Consider the following 17,767-nt stretch of genomic DNA (forward strand, 5'->3'; position numbering starts at 1 on the left):
AAGAAATATCTAAGTAGATAGTTCTCGTCGTAAAATATGGTTCACACAAAATCTTCACATGCAATTTGCTTTTATGTTTATTATTCCGGGTGTGTGTGGTCAAGCCTTTCTGCAGTAGTTGAACAGTAATACACCATTTCACATAATAATGCCAATATCTTCCATAGGAACACACGAAAAAAATCAAATATCAAATTGCCCCTTCAATTAAATGGCTTTCATTTTCCATCTCACTGGGTCTGGGCTTCCATTGATGTAACTTGGAACATACTCAATCTTTCTTTCTGTGTATATATACGGAACTGAGATTCCCCAAAAAGAAAAAGAAAAAGCAAAGGAGGATTCAGAGGAAGATATTAAAGAGACATATTAAAGAATCTTACTTTTTGGTTTTTCTATGGCTGATATAATGGGATTTTCTCTGAACTCTTTACGCTTCTCTTCTTCTTCTGCTTCAAATTCTTCATTGTTAACCTCATTCTCTTCATCTTTGAATTCTATTCAAACATCAAATCAAAAGTTGCATAAAAGGGCTGTCTCCCTTTCTGATTCTCCTTCTACTTCTGTCGATTTCGTTTCCGGAATTACCTTAAGGCCCAACAAGCGATTTCCTGCTGTTAAGGTAAAGATTCTTGCATTTTACTGAGTTTTTTTCTCTTTTTGACTGCCTGTTATTATTTCAATTAAATGAGGATATTGTCAATGTTTACGGTGGCCAGTAGTTGTGCTTAGCTCATTAGAGGTTTGAGGTCTTTTACGCTTCATATTTCTTTGCAAGTTATTTTTTAGCAGCTGAAGGGAGCATTTTAGATATGCTGCTGTTCTTGTTCTTCTGTTTTAACACCAAATTGTATTCAAACCTTGAAATTAAGTGTCTTTGTTATGCTGATTTTAGTAATCACTAAATTAGTAGTCAAGATGTATATGATTAATGGATAAGTTGGAAGGAAGACCATGGGAAACAAGGGGTCAGATTCCAGCAGAAAGGCAAAAAAGCTAGGTGATTTCTTCCTATATTTGCTTAAGCGTTAGTGAGAAAAGTTACCCTGGATGGGAGGATGTAGGTATGGAATAGTTGAAGGGCATGCAAGTTGGACATCGCCATTATTCCAAAAAATGAAGATGCATATTATTAATCATCACTTTAGTTATGCAGAGACTTGAGTAATTCACCACATATGTTATTTAGCACAATGTTCTGAAGAAGACATCACGTTTATTGGGTAATCAAAGGACATGGTTTTATTTATGGTGATTATGTTCGAGAAAATAGCACTCTACAGAATGCTAGTAAAACAAAAAAGTTATAACACCGGCGGGCCACTAACATTAGCATCAACATTCATAGCGGATCAAATATTTGAATGACAGAACAGACTAACTTTCTGCAAGGGCTTAGCATTTGGTGATAAGAATCCCCAGGTGAAGTAGTCCTCGTTTCATAGGGTACTGCATAATTATAACTTTGACTGACTGCATTAACCATTGTCTCTTATGACTGAGAAAGCTTCTGCTATGATAATGCCAACGGTTGCGCCCCTGTAATTAAAAGCCACATGCATAATTGTCTTTTGCTATTTCTTCTATTCTTATTATCAATTCTATTTTTTTTTCTTTTTAAGAAAAGTTAAGTTAAATTCTGGATCATTCGAAGTTCTCGATGATAAAGTTCTCTACTTGCGAGTTTTTTTCCCCAGATAAGTTCAGCCTAGAATGACTTGGAAATTGACTTTTTGTAAATTAGCATAGGTTGAAGTCTCTAGACTCTACTGCTTCTGTTGTTAAACTGGCGAAAACAGGAAACTGAAAAGGTTAGGTTGGGAGAAGAGTTCCTATTTCAAGGATCAAACTCATTCATAGGTGTTTCTGGTTGTTCAAACATTGGTCTGCATAGATAATAGGCATGGAAGTCATGCACTTACCAACCATGGCATGCTGTCTATGACCCTTTGTAGTATTTATGAGCGTTGTTTTTTGAAACTGCCAAACTGTTCAAACTTTGCTGATTTACGTCTGGGCTTCCTTGTGCCCAAACCCCAAATGGAGACCTTGGCTCAAGGTAGCAACCTTAGATGCCAAACCCGATATGCATCCTCACTTGATACAAAGGTGGTTTCTGGACCATGTGGTGCAGTAATTTTGCATTTTTACTGATGCTTGCTTTTATATGTCTAATCCTTCTCCATTTGACTATGCCATCCAACTTTCCCCTTTGAATAGGTCTTTAGTTTTCGAAATTAACTGGTGGGAAATAGGGGATAGTTAACACCGCCCCTAAGGTTACTATTCAGGTTCTCGATTCTATTCCAACAAGCTTGTTTATTTGCTAGCGCATCTTAAAAAGATTAAAGATTAACTCATTTCGAACAATGACAAACTTTGATAACCATAAATTTAGTTTCAGAATGCAACACAGTTTTTATTATAGTAATTTTGATATAGCGTGTTTCTATTTTCTTTTGAGAGTTCAGCTAGAATTTTCATTACCAAAATTGGTTCATTACTCATCCTTACTAAATTTAACCATCTAAAACTTGGGTGGACTGGTTTCAGCAGAGATTGGTAATTATTTTTGTATTTCATGAACAAGTAGATGCGTTTAGCTGCATGTGGACTCTACCTTGCTTTGGACATGTGAGAAGGCACGCGAGAAAATATGTTATTGATATTGGATGATAAATACAATACAAGGGGTCCCTATTTATAGCTATACACTACAAGGAGATATTACTCCTCTTCCAATGTGGGACAAGACTACACTATACATATCTATAAACTAACACTCCCCCTCAAGCCGGTGCATACACATCATATGTACCGAGCTTGTTACACATATAACTAATACGAGAACCAGTAAGAGACTTAGTGAAAATATCTGCTAGTTGATCATTCGACTTTACAAACTTTGTAACAATATCTCCTGAAAGTATTTTTTCTCTGACAAAGTGACAGTCGATCTCAATGTGTTTAGTCCTCTCATGGAACACCGGATTTGACGCAATATGAAGAGCAGCTTGGTTATCACACACTAGTTCCATCTTGTTGATTTCTCCGAACTTTAACTCCTTGAGCAACTGCTTGACCCAAACTAACTCACACGTCGCCATAGCCATGGCCCGATATTCGGCTTCGGCGCTAGATCGAGCAACTACATTCTGTTTCTTGCTCTTCCACGAGACCAAATTACCTCCTACTAGAACACAATATCCAGACGTAGAACGTCTATCAAAAGGTGATCCTGCCCAATCAGCATCTGTGTACCCAACAATCTGCTCGTGGCCTCGATCCTCGAATAGTAATCCTTTACCTGAAGCTGACTTTATATACCGAAGAATGCGAACAACTGCATCCCAGTGACTATCACATGGAGAATCCATAAACTGACTTACAATACTCACCGGAAAAGAAATGTCAGGTCTAGTCACTGTGAGGTAATTCAATTTGCCAACCAACCTCCTATATCTCGTAGGGTCTCTAAGAGGCTCCCCATGTCCAGGCAGAAGCTTAGCATTCGGATCCATATGAGAGTCAATAGGTCTGCAACTCATCATTTCAGTCTCCTCAAGAATGTCTAGGGCATACTTCCACTGTGAAATAACAATACCTGAGCTAGACTGAGCGACCTCAATACCTAGAAAATACTTCAATCTGCCCAGATCCTTAGTCTGGAAGTGCTGAAAGAGATGTTCCTTCAGATTAGTAATACCATCCTGATCATTACCAGTAATAACAATATCATCAACATAAACCACTAGATAAATACACAGATTAGGAGCAGAATGCCGATAAAACACAGAGTGATCAGCCTCACTACGAGTCATGCCGAACTCATGAATAATTGTGCTGAACTTACCAAACCAAGCTCGAGGGGACTGTTTCAAACCATATAGTGACTTGCGCAATCTACACACACAACCATTAAACTCCCCCTGAGCAACAAAACCAGGTGGTTGCTCCATATAAACTTCTTCCTCAAGATCACCGTGGAGAAAAGCATTCTTAATGTCTAACTGATAAAGAGGCCAATGACGTACAATAGCCATGGACAAAAAGAGACGAACATATGCTACTTTAGCCACGGGAGAGAAAGTATCACTATAATCAAGCCCAAAAATCTGAGTATATCCTTTTGCAACAAGACGAGCCTTAAGCCGATCAATCTGGCCATCCGGGTCGACTTTGACTGCATAAACCCAACGACAACCAACAGTAGACTTACCTGCAGGAAGAGGAACAAGCTCCCAAGTGTCACTTGCATGTAAAACAGACATCTTGTCAATCATAGCATGTCGCCATCCTGGATGAGATAGTGCCTCACCTGTAGACTTAGGGATAGAAACAGTGGACAAACAAGATATAAAAGCATAATGTGGTGACGACAGACGATGATAACTTAAACCGACATAGTGGGGATTAGGATTAAGTGTGGATCGTACACCTTTGCGGAGTGCAATTGGTTGACTAAGAGGAGACAAGTCCGCAGTAGGTGCAGAATCTGATGCGGGGCGTGAATCACCTTGGCCTGATGCTGGATGTGGACGACGATGATAAGTCAAGAATGGTGGAGCTGCAGAAGGTTGAACTGGATTATGTGGAGGAACTGGAGCTATAGGTGGTGGAGCTACAACCGGAGCTGTAGGTGGTGGAACTGGAGCTATAGGTGGTAGAGCTACAACTGGAGCTATAGGTGGTGGAGCTACAACTGACTGAATCTCCAAAAGATGAAACTGGTAGTACCTCGGAAATATCTAAGTGATGACCTGAACCTGTGAAGTATGATTGGGTTTTAAAGAAGGTAACATCAGCGGACATAAGGTACCGCTGGAGGTCAGGAGAGTAGCATCGATACCCCTTTTGTGTTCTTGAGAAACCCAGAAATACGCACTTAAGAGCACGAGGAGCTAATTTATCTGTTCCTGGAGTAAGGTTATGGACAAAACAAGTGCTTCCAAAGATACGGGGTGGAAGCGAGAACAAAGGTAAGTGGGGAAACATGACAGAGAATGGAACTTGGTTCTGGATAGCTGAAGATGGCATATGATTAATAAGATAGCAAGATGTAAGAACGACATCCTCCCAAAAATGCAACGGAGCATGAGATTGTATGAGTAGGGTACGAGCAGTTTCAATAAGATGCCTATTCTTTCTTTCAGCTACCCCATTTTGTTGAGATGTGTACGGACAAGATGTTTGATGAATAATCCCATGAGATTTCATAAACTGCTGAAATGGGGAAGACAAATACTCTCGGGCATTATCATTACGAAATGTGCGAATAGAAACCCCAAATTGATTTTGAATTTCAGCGTGGAAGGTCTGGAAAATAGAAAACAGCTCAGATCGATTTTTTATCAAAAATATCCAAGTGCACCTGGAATAATCATCAATGAAACTGACAAAGTAGCAGAATCCTATGGTGGAACTGACCCGACTAGGACCCCAAATATCTGAATGGACTAAAGTAAAAGATGACTCTGCTCGATTATCAAGACGCCGAGGGAAATGGGAGCGGGTATGCTTACCGAGCTGACATGACTCACACTCTAGAGCTGACAAGTGAGATAAACCGGATACCATTTTCTGAAGTTTTAACAAACTGGGATGTCCCAACTGTTTATGTAATAAATCTGGTGAATCAGTAACACGACAAGTTGTAGAAGGAAGACAAGATGTGAGTCCATGTGATTTAGCAAGGATAAGGTAATAAAGTCCGTTTGATTCACGCCCGGTACCAATGATCCGCCCCGTACTGCGTTCCTGTTTGAACAACAAAAGCTATCTCAGAAGATGTCTGCTTACATGCTTTATACTGAAGGAACTCAATATACTTTGCTAAAGAAACCATCCGACTATTCAAAGCATCGGTTCCCATATCGCTACAATTTGTAGTAGTAGGGTTAACTTGAAATAGTGGAAATAAGTAACTCCTGTGAGAAAACTGAAGAAATAGCTTGAAAAACACTGTTTACAGCAGGAAAGCAGGAAAACAGAACACTGTTCTGTGCCGGAAACACTGTAGCTCGCCGGAAAATTCCAAAGTTGTCGGAATTTGTTGTAACAGGATGGATAGACTCAGAATTCCTTTGCGAGCAAGCTGTCTTGAAGAAATATTTTCAAAAAATGGCCAAAAAGGTCACTGTTCACGCCGGAAAAATATAAAAGTGGCCGGAATTTGATTTGAATTAGATGGGTAGGCTCGGAATTTTGAGGAGAACACACTGTCCTGAAGAAACTTCGAGAAAAAATGGCCAGAACCCTCGCCGGAAAAGTTGTTGCCGGCGCGTGGAGGAGCGTGGTGGCTTTTCTGCCGGATAAAATTTCAGGAGTTGGTAGTCGGAGGGTGATCTACCTCGTGGTGGTGTTGGTTTTAGCACAACACCGACAGAAAGTGACTTTCACTTAGACAAGCCTTAGGTCACCGAAAAAATTACACGATGACTAAGTTCTTTCTTCCCGGTTAACGCTGGAATGACGCAAAGCGATCTTTTCTCACTAATGCTCTGATACCATGTGAGAAGGCACGGGAGAAAATATGTTATTGATATTGGATGATAAATACAATACAAGAGGTCCCTATTTATAGCTATACACTACAAGGAGATATTACTCCTCTTCCAATGTGGGACAAGACTACACTATACATATCTATAAACTAACACTCCCCCTCAAGCCGGTGCATACACATCATATGTACCGAGCTTGTTACACATGTAACTAATACGAGAACCAGTAAGAGACTTAGTGAAAATATCTGCTAGTTGATCATTCGACTTTACAAACTTTGTAGGATGCTCTTAGTCAGGCTGGAGAAAGACTTGTTATTGTAGAATTCTATGGAACATGGTGTGCTTCCTGCAAAGCACTATTTCCCAAGGTAAGCACTTCTTTCTGCACCCATTATGAAAGCCTATAATTTTCCCTCCATGCTGTTATCTCTGATGTAAAAGAGCAAGTTTCAAGAAGATAGTTCATCTCTTTCAGCAACTTCTAAAGATCTTATTTTGGTAGCTGTCTACTCATATGAAGTGGGATCATTATAATCTGCTCTATACGTCCATTTAGAATATAATTCCATGGCATTGACATGGTTGTGATGCTTTCTGGTTAGAGGGGCAAAATCACATTTTCCTTATAACAAGTCGTTTTCTCTTGTGGATCTTTTCGTTGGGTCTTGTTATGGGAAATGGTAACGTTTGTATTCAATGTAGCACAAAGATGTTCTAGTAGATTCTGTACAATAATCCAGTGGCTTAAAGTGTGAAAAAAGAAGAAGCAAGGGTATAACCATTTCTAAACATGTCGGCACTCTAACAAGTCTAAAACCGATTCATCTTCACATACAAGATCCATTCTGCACCAAAAAAAAAAAAAAAAAATGCAGTCTGCCTTCAGTTTTTGAATACAGTTGTATTTCTCTTGTGGATTTTGTGCCAAAACTTGGTTGTTTATTGTAAAACTTTCGGGGAAAGCTACAGTTTTTAATCATTTACATCTCAAGGTTATTGATCATAATGTCCAACTAAAACTGGCACTGTTTCCTTATTGTCCTGCATAACAGTTTATGTTTTCTTCCCTCACTTTCTCTCTTATATTTGTTCTCGAAGGATCTCAAATTGAGTTGAACAATGGTTTGAATTTTCCATTAGCCACTTTAAGAAGATATCTGGTCTTTAAGGTTGCTTTCTCTGCTATTCTCAAGAATTTGATTTTGCATTTTTCACTTGGCAGCTCTGCAGAATTGCCCAGGAGAACCCCGAAATCATGTTTCTGAAAGTGAATTTTGATGCAAATAAGCCAATGTGCAAGGCTTTGAATGTAAAAGTCCTTCCATATTTCCATTTCTATCGCGGAGCTGATGGACAACTAGAGTCCTTCTCTTGCTCACTGGCCAAAGTAAGACATCTGAAAATTTGTTTTGTTTCCCTATTTGGACTTTATTAGCTACCGTTTACCACTTTCATTCAAGATGAATAACCTTTTCTGCGGTAATTATTTATGTAGTTTCAGAAGATAAAAGATGCAATACAATTACATAACACAGCCCGTTGCAGTATTGGCCCGCCAATAGGAGTGGGAGATCTCACTCTTGAACTCCTTTCTGGGACCAAGTGATATACCTGCAGCAGCTTCTGCGTAGAACTGCTTACGTGTTTCATCTCTGTATCAATAGCTTGCACTCGAATAGCCACGTAACCCATCTGTATCTGTGATGGAAACTATATAGTCATTTTTCATTGTTGGTTGCTACATTTTGCGCCATTCTAGGTAATGATGTAGTAATATACTCCATTCTTTGAGACGATTGTGGTAGTAATACTTGCAGCATATATAGATGGAATTTTGTTCATTAATTATGTGGAAAAAGTGAGTCGAAAACACTACTTCCTGTCATTTGTGATACTTCTCAATCTGTACTCATGGTATAATGATACACTGTTACCTTTATTTCCTCTTTGATAGTATTCGGGTACATTGTGGACGAACGTGTGGTTTTGATTGTCTTGTCTATATTTACATTAATGGTCTTGTTGCTTTCAATATCAACTATGAATGTGGTATCAGGGCTAGCTGTTAGGAGGACCGATGATTTGAGAATATTTATAGATGAGGAGGAACAAGGCGGCGGTGGTCAATGGCCTACCAACGTGCATTTGAGAGAGACTGCATCTTCTTCATTTTCTTCATAATGTTATCACATATGTTGTAATTGTAATCACTGTGGCTTTTAATTGTGAAATGGTCAAACCTGCAGCATGTTGTGAACCACCTAAACAGGGTTAAAAAAAAAAAGACTTCATTAATTTACTTAACGATGGTAAGTTGATATTCTTGGTGTAAACAACCAGTGTTGGTAAGTTTTTACCCTGAAATAGTATGTTTGTGCAACGAGTTCAGATAAGTTGCACCTTGTTTATGCTACTTGTCAAATCTCAATCAAGTTACTTCAACTAAATTGTCAGCGACACATTTAGTTCTAGAGAGTAACATATGCAGGTTATATATGCAATTTGAATTACTATACAATCCAACTTAGAAACTTGGAATTACAGGATGTTCTTCTACGAGTTTTATTTAAAGAGGGATGAATTGGTAATTCGCATAACATGTTTACTGCATCTAGATAAACTGTAAATGAATGATCCTTGAACACCTTATGTTTATTGAAATCTTGTATCCTGCCGACGGAAAAGGAGAGAAGAAGTGGTATTTGATCTACAAATCAGACGAGTTGCTTCTAAGAAGCTTATTAAGGTATGTGCATATTAAAAAAGAAAGATATTGTTGGCGATTTTTAGTCCTAATGTGTTGTAATGAGTACTGATAATATATGTTGATCTGTGTTAGATCTGAGAAATTTAGAATGATAATGAGGAATTGGGTATTGGGATAGAGTTTAATGAAATGACATTATAATTTTTTTATACAAATTTGAAATGATCGATGCGGCTATCAATGAAAGCATGCAGATCTGGTACGTTGTATACTTTTTTGGGATCTACTGTTACAGGTGCTACTGCAGTTTCAATATCAGATAAATCAGATTCTGACATCACCAAATTGTGGCATATGCGATTGGGGCATATGAGTGAAAAATGTCTTTCCATTCTCAGCAAAAGAGGTCTCTTATGTGGCCAAAGTACCAGAAATATGGAGTTCTGTGAACATTGTGTGTTCGGAAAGTAGAAAAGAGTTAGCTTCAAATCTCTAGCGATTAATAGAACAAAAGGTACTTTGGATTACATTCATTCAGATCTTTGGGGTCCTTCACGTACCCCATCAAAAGGTAGTGCCAGGTATATGTTAACTTTCATTGATGATTATTCAAGGAAAGTTTGGGTTTATTTCCTAAAAAATAAAAGTGATGTTTTCTTAAATTTCAAACAATGGAAAGTTTTGATTGAGAAGAAAACAGGAAAATAGGTTAAGCGGCTTGGAAAGATAATGGCTTGAAATTTTGTAATGATGAATTCAACGAATTTTGCAAGAATGAAGGAATTGCTCGACATCGTACTATGAGAATGACACCTCAGCAAAATGGTGTGGCAGAAAGGATGAATAGAACTCTTTTGGAAAGGGCTCGCTGCATGATTTCAAATGTTGGGTTGACAAACGCCTTTTGGGCAGAAGCTATCTCTATAGCCTGTTATATTGTCAACCGAACTCCTTCTGCACCTTTGAACTTTAAGACTCCAGAGGAAATGTGATCAGGTACTCCTGCTAATTATTCTGATTTAAATATATTTGGTTGCCCTGCATACATGCATGTAAATGATGAAAAATTAGAGCCAAGGGCTAAAAAGTGCATTTTTCTTGGGTATGCATCTGGGGTGAAAGGATGCCGATTATGGTATCCTGATCCCACGACACCAAAATTTATATTTAGCAGATATGTAAGCTTTGATGAATCCTCTATGTTACATTCTAGAAAAGAGTCTTCTAGTTCTTGTAATACAGACAAAGGAAAGAGTACACAAAATTAGGTGGTCTGAGTCAAAGCCCGAGAAATTAAATCGGGATCGTGTTCGTGGGTCGAGGACTAAGTTTGGAATTCAAAAATTGAGAAAAAATCCTACTCTGAGAAAAATGCACTACCGCGTCGCTGGGCGCTAGCGCAAAATTCCTGCAGAGTGAAAAAAATTAGCTCTCTGAAAAATCCCATGTGCACGGCGGCGCATTGGGCGGCACGCTAGTATAAAATAGTGCCCAATTTTTTCCACTTTGGCTTAGAAAGAGTAGTTTCATCCGGGCATGTTCCTACAAGGTATAAATACTCCAAAAATACATTTTTAGAGGACTTTTGACATACGGAAGATTAGAAGAGCATTGGTGTGACGATCCGATAGGTCGTTTTGAGTACTAGCCTTAGTTTCTATGTTTTGAGACCTATCATAACTTAATTTGATGTTATATGACTTGCGTGTGTGGTCCGTGTCGCTTTTCGGAAAGCTTTTATGTGAAATTTGGAAGAAAACGTAATTTTTGACTTAAAATGAGGCTAGAGTTGACCACTATCAACGTTCTAGGTAAACAATATTAAATCGGTGTTTTGACGATTTCGATAGGTTCATATGATATTTTGCTATAGTATAGGATTGTGCGAAGTGTGCTACCACAGTTCTAGTCAGGTGATTACGCCACAAGAATAGCAACTAACATGTTTGAATAGGAGATCAATCAACAAATAATCTCTAACATCATTCCAAATTGCTCACGAAGGGAATACAACATAAGAAGTATGATAACATGAATCTTAGCAATCGATTCAAGACATAGAATAGCTTAAACACTACCCCGAGCATGGATAATACCCTGGTATACGCACATGGGCTCCATCCCCTCATATGTGCTCCACCCATAGCATGTAGCTTTCACTAATAACTCATGCAACTAGTGCCTCAACCAAGCTTAGGTAAGATAATTGCCTCAAGCAAGCTAAATGAGTACTCTAGAAAGCCCTCCCCGCGTGAATCAACCTCCAGATGGCTCGAATCTAGCCAAAACAACTTTATAATATCAATAGAAGCCATAGAAAGCAAGCCCAACTAGTAAAGCTAAGATTTTGATGCAATTATACAAAGTCAGCCCTAGGCCCGCACCATAGAACATGACAAAACTCACAAATACTGAACACTTATTCCAATACGAGTCCAAATATTTGTGTTTCATCCAAATCCAAACCTCAAGGCGTCAATTTCCAATCTCTAAAACCATAGTCAAAAACCACCATAATCCACCTTTAATTCACATAAACTAGGTGTAATAATCCATGGATAATTAATATCTAACACCAAAATCCATTAGTGCACTTACCCATTAAATTGTTGTGAAATCCCTCCAAAAATAGCATATAGCCAATATCCATAACTCTAAATAATGAAAAATGATAATCCAAAATGTCCAAAATGTCGCATTTGCGGAAAATCGATTGGAGATGTGGGAATGGCTTATTCCCCGACCAACAACGTCTGCGGTCCTCTTACCGTTTCTGTGAAATCGCTTCTACATTCCAACTTCTGCATCTGCAGTCTTCCCCTTGCCTGCAGCCCAGTCCGCTTTTATGTAACATCATCCACTTCTGCGGCTTTGTATATGTGACCACAATTCCGTAGATGCGTAAACACGAGACTCAACAATCTTCAGCAATGCCAACATAACCCAAACACACCAACCAATCCCAAAACATAACATGGACCTACTCGAGACCTCGAATCATACCAAACAACATCAAAACCACGGACCGCACCTCAATTAGAACATAAGGAACTAATCCAAATTTTCAAATTCAAAACTTACGTCGAATATGCCTACAAAATTTAGAATGACCTCAAATATTACATTCTAGTCCCAAATGATACGACGGAACTATTCCAACTCCCGGAACCACAATCCAAACATCATATCATCAAAATCAACTCATGGTCAAACCTATATCTCTTATAAACCTTCAACTTACTAATTTTCACCAAATAGAACCAAATCAACCTAGAAAACCCCAAATCAAAATCCGGGCATACAGCTAAGTCCAAAATCACCTTACAAACCTATTGGAACCATCAAAGCACCATTCTTGGGTCATCTACATAAAACTCAAACAACACTTACAACTTAAGCCTCCAGCCAACGGACTATGTGTCCAAATTCAATGCAAAACTCCCCTGAAACCAAACTAACCATCCCCCGCTAGTCTGATAATCACAAATACACATATGTAAAGCATCAAATGGGGGAAACGAGGAAAAAATACATAAAATGACCGTTCGGGTCGTTACATAACACCATTATCTCCAATCACAACCTCCTTATAACTACACCGCCGAGCGTGTCTTTCAACACTAACAAGTGAGGGTCATCAAACTATCGAGCCTTGATATGCTCCAACAGTGATGAGTGTGCCACAACACAAGCAAGAACCTTGTTAAGCTCCAAAACATCCAACTTGATGAACTGGTTGGCCAAAGCCTGAATATTCATGGCTTGTGGCCTCTCCACTGTTGGTAAAAATGCCACACTATTTATGCTCTCTGCTATTCTACTCAAGCCATCAACCACAACATTGACCATCCTCGAATGATATAATATGATGTTACCATAGTCTTTTAATAAGTCTAACAATCTCCACTGCCGCAAATTATGGTCTTTCTGCGTGAACATGTGTTGGAGACTCCGATGGTCGGTATAGACCTCACGTAGAACCTCGTATGGATAGTGCCTCCAAATCATGAGAGCGTGAATAGGGGATGCAAACTCCAAATCATGCACAGGTAATTCTTCTCGTAAACATTTAACTTACGAGACACATAGGCAAACACCCTACTGTCCTACATAAATACTGCGACAAGTCCAATACGCGATATATCACAATACACAGTGTAAGATACCGAACTTGTAGGAAACACAACCACTGGGGCTATAGTCAATGCAGTCTTGAGCTTCTAAAACATCGCCTCACACTTTTCGGACCATCTGAAAAGCGCACCCTTCTAGGTCAACTTGGTCAATAGGGCAGACATAGATGAAAACCCCTCCAGGAACTGATGATAGTAAGCTACCAAGAAGCATCAAATAACTATAGATGAAGTAGGATTAGGCAAGTTCTGAACTGCCTCAATCTTCTTATGATCCACCTTGATACCCTCGTACAACAGCTCATGACCCAAAAAGGCGATCGAGTCTAACTAGAACTCACACTTTGAAAACTTGGCATACAATTGACGATACTTCAAAGTCTGAAGCACTACTGTAGGTGCTGCATATGCTCCTCTCGATGGCAGAAGTAAGCAAAAATATCATTAATGAAGACAATCATGAAGGAATCCAGATAAGTCTTGAACACTCGATTCATCAAGTCCATAAAGGCCGTCGGGGCATTAGTCAAGCCAAATGACATCACTAAGAACTAGTTGTGACAAAATTGAGTCCTAAAAGATACTTAGGGACATATCACGCCCCAATCTTCACCTAATGGTAGCCAAATCTTACATCAATCTTTGAAAACACCTCAGCACCCTGAAGATGGTCAAATAAACCTTCAATCCTCGACAATGGATACTTATTCTTGATAGTGACCTACTTTAACTTCCGATAATCTATGCACATCCTCATCAATCCGTACTTTTTCTTAACAAACAATAGTGGCGAACCCCTAGGTGAAACACTCGATCTCATGAATTCCTTGTCAAGCAAATCCTATAACTTATACATTAAATCTTTCAACTCAGCTGGAGCCATACGGTACGATGGTATAGAAATGGGTTGAGTGCCCGAAACCAAATAAATGAACAAGTCGATACCCCTGTCAGGTTGAATACTCTCCAAATCTATAGGAAATACCTCAGGAAACTCACTCAAGCCCCATACCAAATCCATAGGAGGAACCTCTGCACTAAAATCACGGATATAAGCCAAATATGCCAAACACTCCTTCTCGACCATATGTTGACCCTTCAAATATGAAACCACCCTACTAGTGGAGTGACCAAGAGTCCCTATCCACTCCAATCTACGCAACCCCAACATGGATAATGTCATAGTCTTTGCATGGCAATCCTAGATAGCGTGATACAGCGACAACCATTCCATACCAAGAATAACCTCAAAATCCACCATATCAAACAACATAAGATCAACTACAATATCTAAACCATTAATAGTAACACCACAAGACCTGTACACCCGATCACCTATTATGGAATTCCAAACCGTCATAGACATAGAAACAGGAACATAAAGAGAATAACGATGCATACTCAAATGCGAAGAAAAATATGAAGGCACATAAGAAAATGTAGAACTCGGATCAAACAACAAGGAAACATCTCTATGACAGGCTGATATTATACCCGTAATAACTATATCCGGACAACTACGCCTCAAGTCTAGCTAGAAATGCATAACAACGAGGTTGAGCTCCACCAACCTGAACTCTTACTCTCGGAAGTCATCTTACTGACTGGCCTCCATCTTTAACTATCTGACCCCTACCTCCGGCTACCTTACCTCCGCCTCTAGCTTGTTGTGTCGGTGGTGGAGCAACCAGTGTAGGAATCATGGCACGAGTACCCTATTATTGTATACTGCTATGAAGTTTGGGATTGTACCTCTTGATAAGATCCGCACCTCCACACTCAAAGCACTTTCTTGACTGGCGTGGATACAGAATGAGAGACTAACCCTAATGAATCGAATAACCACCATGATAGCTTTGAATTGGTTATGCACTAATGGGATGTAAAGGTGCACTAAATGCTAGCCGCTCAGAACGAGGTCCATAAGTACCATGACTGCCTGAAGTACTATGTGTGACCTGTAAAGACGACTAAACTGGCCTGATAGGATGGCTTCCACACAAACAAACCTGCCTTTGCCCGAGGCACCACTGTATCCTCCAAAATTACGAGGCCTCTTATTAAAGGTCATCTCCATAGCCTGGCCCCTGATGTGCTCGATCCTCCTAGCGATCTCCACTACCCGGGTAAAAGAAATATCATCCTTGGTCTCTCTAGCCATCTATAACCTAATGCCATATGTAAGGCCATCTATGAACCTCCTCACCTTCTACCTCTCAATAGGGATCGGGATAGTGACATGGTGTGATAAACCTACAAATTTGGTCCAATAGTGTGTAACAGTCATGCTACCTTGCTGAAGGTGCTCAAACTGACTACAGAACTCCTCTCTCTGAGTAAAAAGGATGAAGTTCTCCATAAACAAATATGAGAGTTGAGCCCAAGTGAGAGGAGGTGAACTTGCTGGACTGCCTGAACATACACTTGAGCTGCCACCTCTTGGCAAAACCATGTATCTGAATCACTATGAAATCAACTTTATTGGACTCCACTATACCCATGTTGCGCAAACACTCATGACAATGGTCCAAGACATCATAGGAGTCCTCAGAAGGTGAACCACTAGAGTGAGGGAAAACAACTTGCTGAACTTGTCTAACCTCTGCAACCCCTCACCTGACATTGTGGGTCTCTCCCTGGCCTGTATAGCAACAACAAGTAGAACTGTCCAGACAGGTGTATTGTTGGGGTCTGATACCCGTGAGCCATCTACTCTAGAGTGTGTGTAGCGGGAGTCTGGCTTCCTCTCGGCCTGAGAAATAATTTTGACACAGGAAACAAACCTTCATGTGCCACACTCTTCGTAAAACCAACCATGCGGACTAAGGGGTACTGAAGAACTGGGGTAGCGATTAACTCCTATCTTCTCCCACTGATAACCTTATTTTCTTACTCATTGTTACGATTGTCACTAGTCAATAGCTTTAGATTCTTAGTTAATTTTAGTTCTTAATCATATAAATCTCAATTGTTTATTATCTTGGATAGCAACCAAGCTAGAAACTACAAGGACACTGTTTAAATCATATCCATGTGGATACGATACTATATTATACTATATTTGACTAGCGGGTATATTTAAGTGTGTATTTTGAGCTCGTCAAATTTTGGTGTTGTTGCTGGGGATTGGCAATCAATAGTGTTTCAAATAGTTTGTAGTGCCAATTAAGGAAATTTTTCTCTTTTTATTTTATTTTTCCCTTTTTACCGTTAGTGCTCCAAGTTACATGTTTAGATTGGTGCATGACTCGAGCCCATGCAAAAGAAATGCAACCATATGTGCTAGAGATAGAAAAACAACTACGCCAGTTGAGGAAGGAAAGAAATCTCATTAAGAAGTTAAAAAAGGTTGGGCAATACTCAACCAAGGAAACTACAGCTGGAGTCGATGATGATACTATAGATTTGGCTATAAGAGAGGCATCTCAACAACAACAAAAAGCTACATGGGATTCTAAGGAAGCAGCTATTAGAGATTCACAAATTATTTGTGAAGAAAAGAGGGGTCGGAGAATTGCTTAAATTCAACCCTTGGCTATAGACCAGTTCAGAAATATTGCTCCCAGGCCTGGGAGACCACTTGGCGATTTTTCTATACCGGTCTACAATCAAGGCCTATCTAGTGAGAGACCAACTCCAGTTGTAGCTAATAATTTCCAGTTGAAGCAAAGGTTGCTTCAAACACTTCAAAACGTTTGTGTCTTCATAGGAAAGATAAACGAAGATCCAAACAACCATCTAGTGGACTTCGAGGAGATTATGAACACCTTTCAATATAATGGTGTGTCACAAGATATAGTATACTTAAGGACATTTCTCTTCACACTCAAAGATGATGCAAAGCGATGGCTTCAAAGCTTGCCTACGAGATAAATTAGAACATAAGATGAGATGACTAGAAAACTTCTTGATAAGTATTTCTCATCATCTAAGACATGCAAGTTTAGAAGAGAAATTCGTAACTTCTGCCAGAAAGAGACTGAAACTGTATTTGAAGCATGGAAGAGGTTTAAGGAGATTTTATGTCAAGTGTCAACATAGTGGAATTGAACTCTGGATGCAACTCCAGGACTTTTGGGATGGATTGACATCAGCCTCGCATAGAACATTGAGCAATGTAATTGGAGGCCCGTCGATGAAGAAGACTCCAGAGGAGATAGTTACAATTCGTGATGAGTTATCTAAAGATGCTAATTAGTGGCCCTCTGAGAATGCTGAAAGAAGAAGATCAACTGGTGTTCATCAAGTTAATGTTAATGCATATGTGCGGGTACAACTACATTCTATGGCTAAAGGAATACGGAAGTTGACCTTAGCTTCAATACAAAGTGAACCTCATGCAGTTTATGATATATGTGGAGGAGGACACCCTACTCATGAGTGTCAAGCCTCAGCTCAGGGAGTGAATGTTGTGGGTAATT

The 17,767-nt window shown here is 39.4% G+C and overlaps 1 protein-coding gene across 4 annotated transcripts; it reads left to right on the forward strand.

The window, feature by feature from the left end:
* The first annotated feature begins 101 nt into the window (after positions 1-101).
* Positions 102-8,450, forward strand: LOC107800905 (thioredoxin-like 2, chloroplastic). 4 transcript variants are annotated; one of them, XR_012703147.1, is made up of 4 exons: positions 102-622; positions 6,699-6,874; positions 7,729-7,893; positions 8,002-8,450. XR_012703147.1 is itself a non-coding variant. In XM_075239447.1 (3 exons), exons 1-3 carry the CDS (start codon positions 398-400, stop codon positions 8,110-8,112), a joined length of 501 nt encoding a protein of 166 aa, XP_075095548.1. In that variant the 5' UTR covers positions 183-397; the 3' UTR covers positions 8,113-8,450. The 4 variants fall into 4 exon arrangements, 1 of the variants encoding a protein (XP_075095548.1); XR_012703152.1 differs by having other exon boundaries at positions 111-646; positions 6,737-6,874; XR_012703150.1 differs by having other exon boundaries at positions 174-646; positions 6,731-6,874.
* The last annotated feature ends 9,317 nt before the right edge of the window (positions 8,451-17,767 follow it).

This window comes from Nicotiana tabacum, chromosome 2 (assembly GCF_000715075.1).
Source record: "Nicotiana tabacum cultivar K326 chromosome 2, ASM71507v2, whole genome shotgun sequence".
Lineage (NCBI taxonomy): Eukaryota > Viridiplantae > Streptophyta > Magnoliopsida > Solanales > Solanaceae > Nicotiana > Nicotiana tabacum.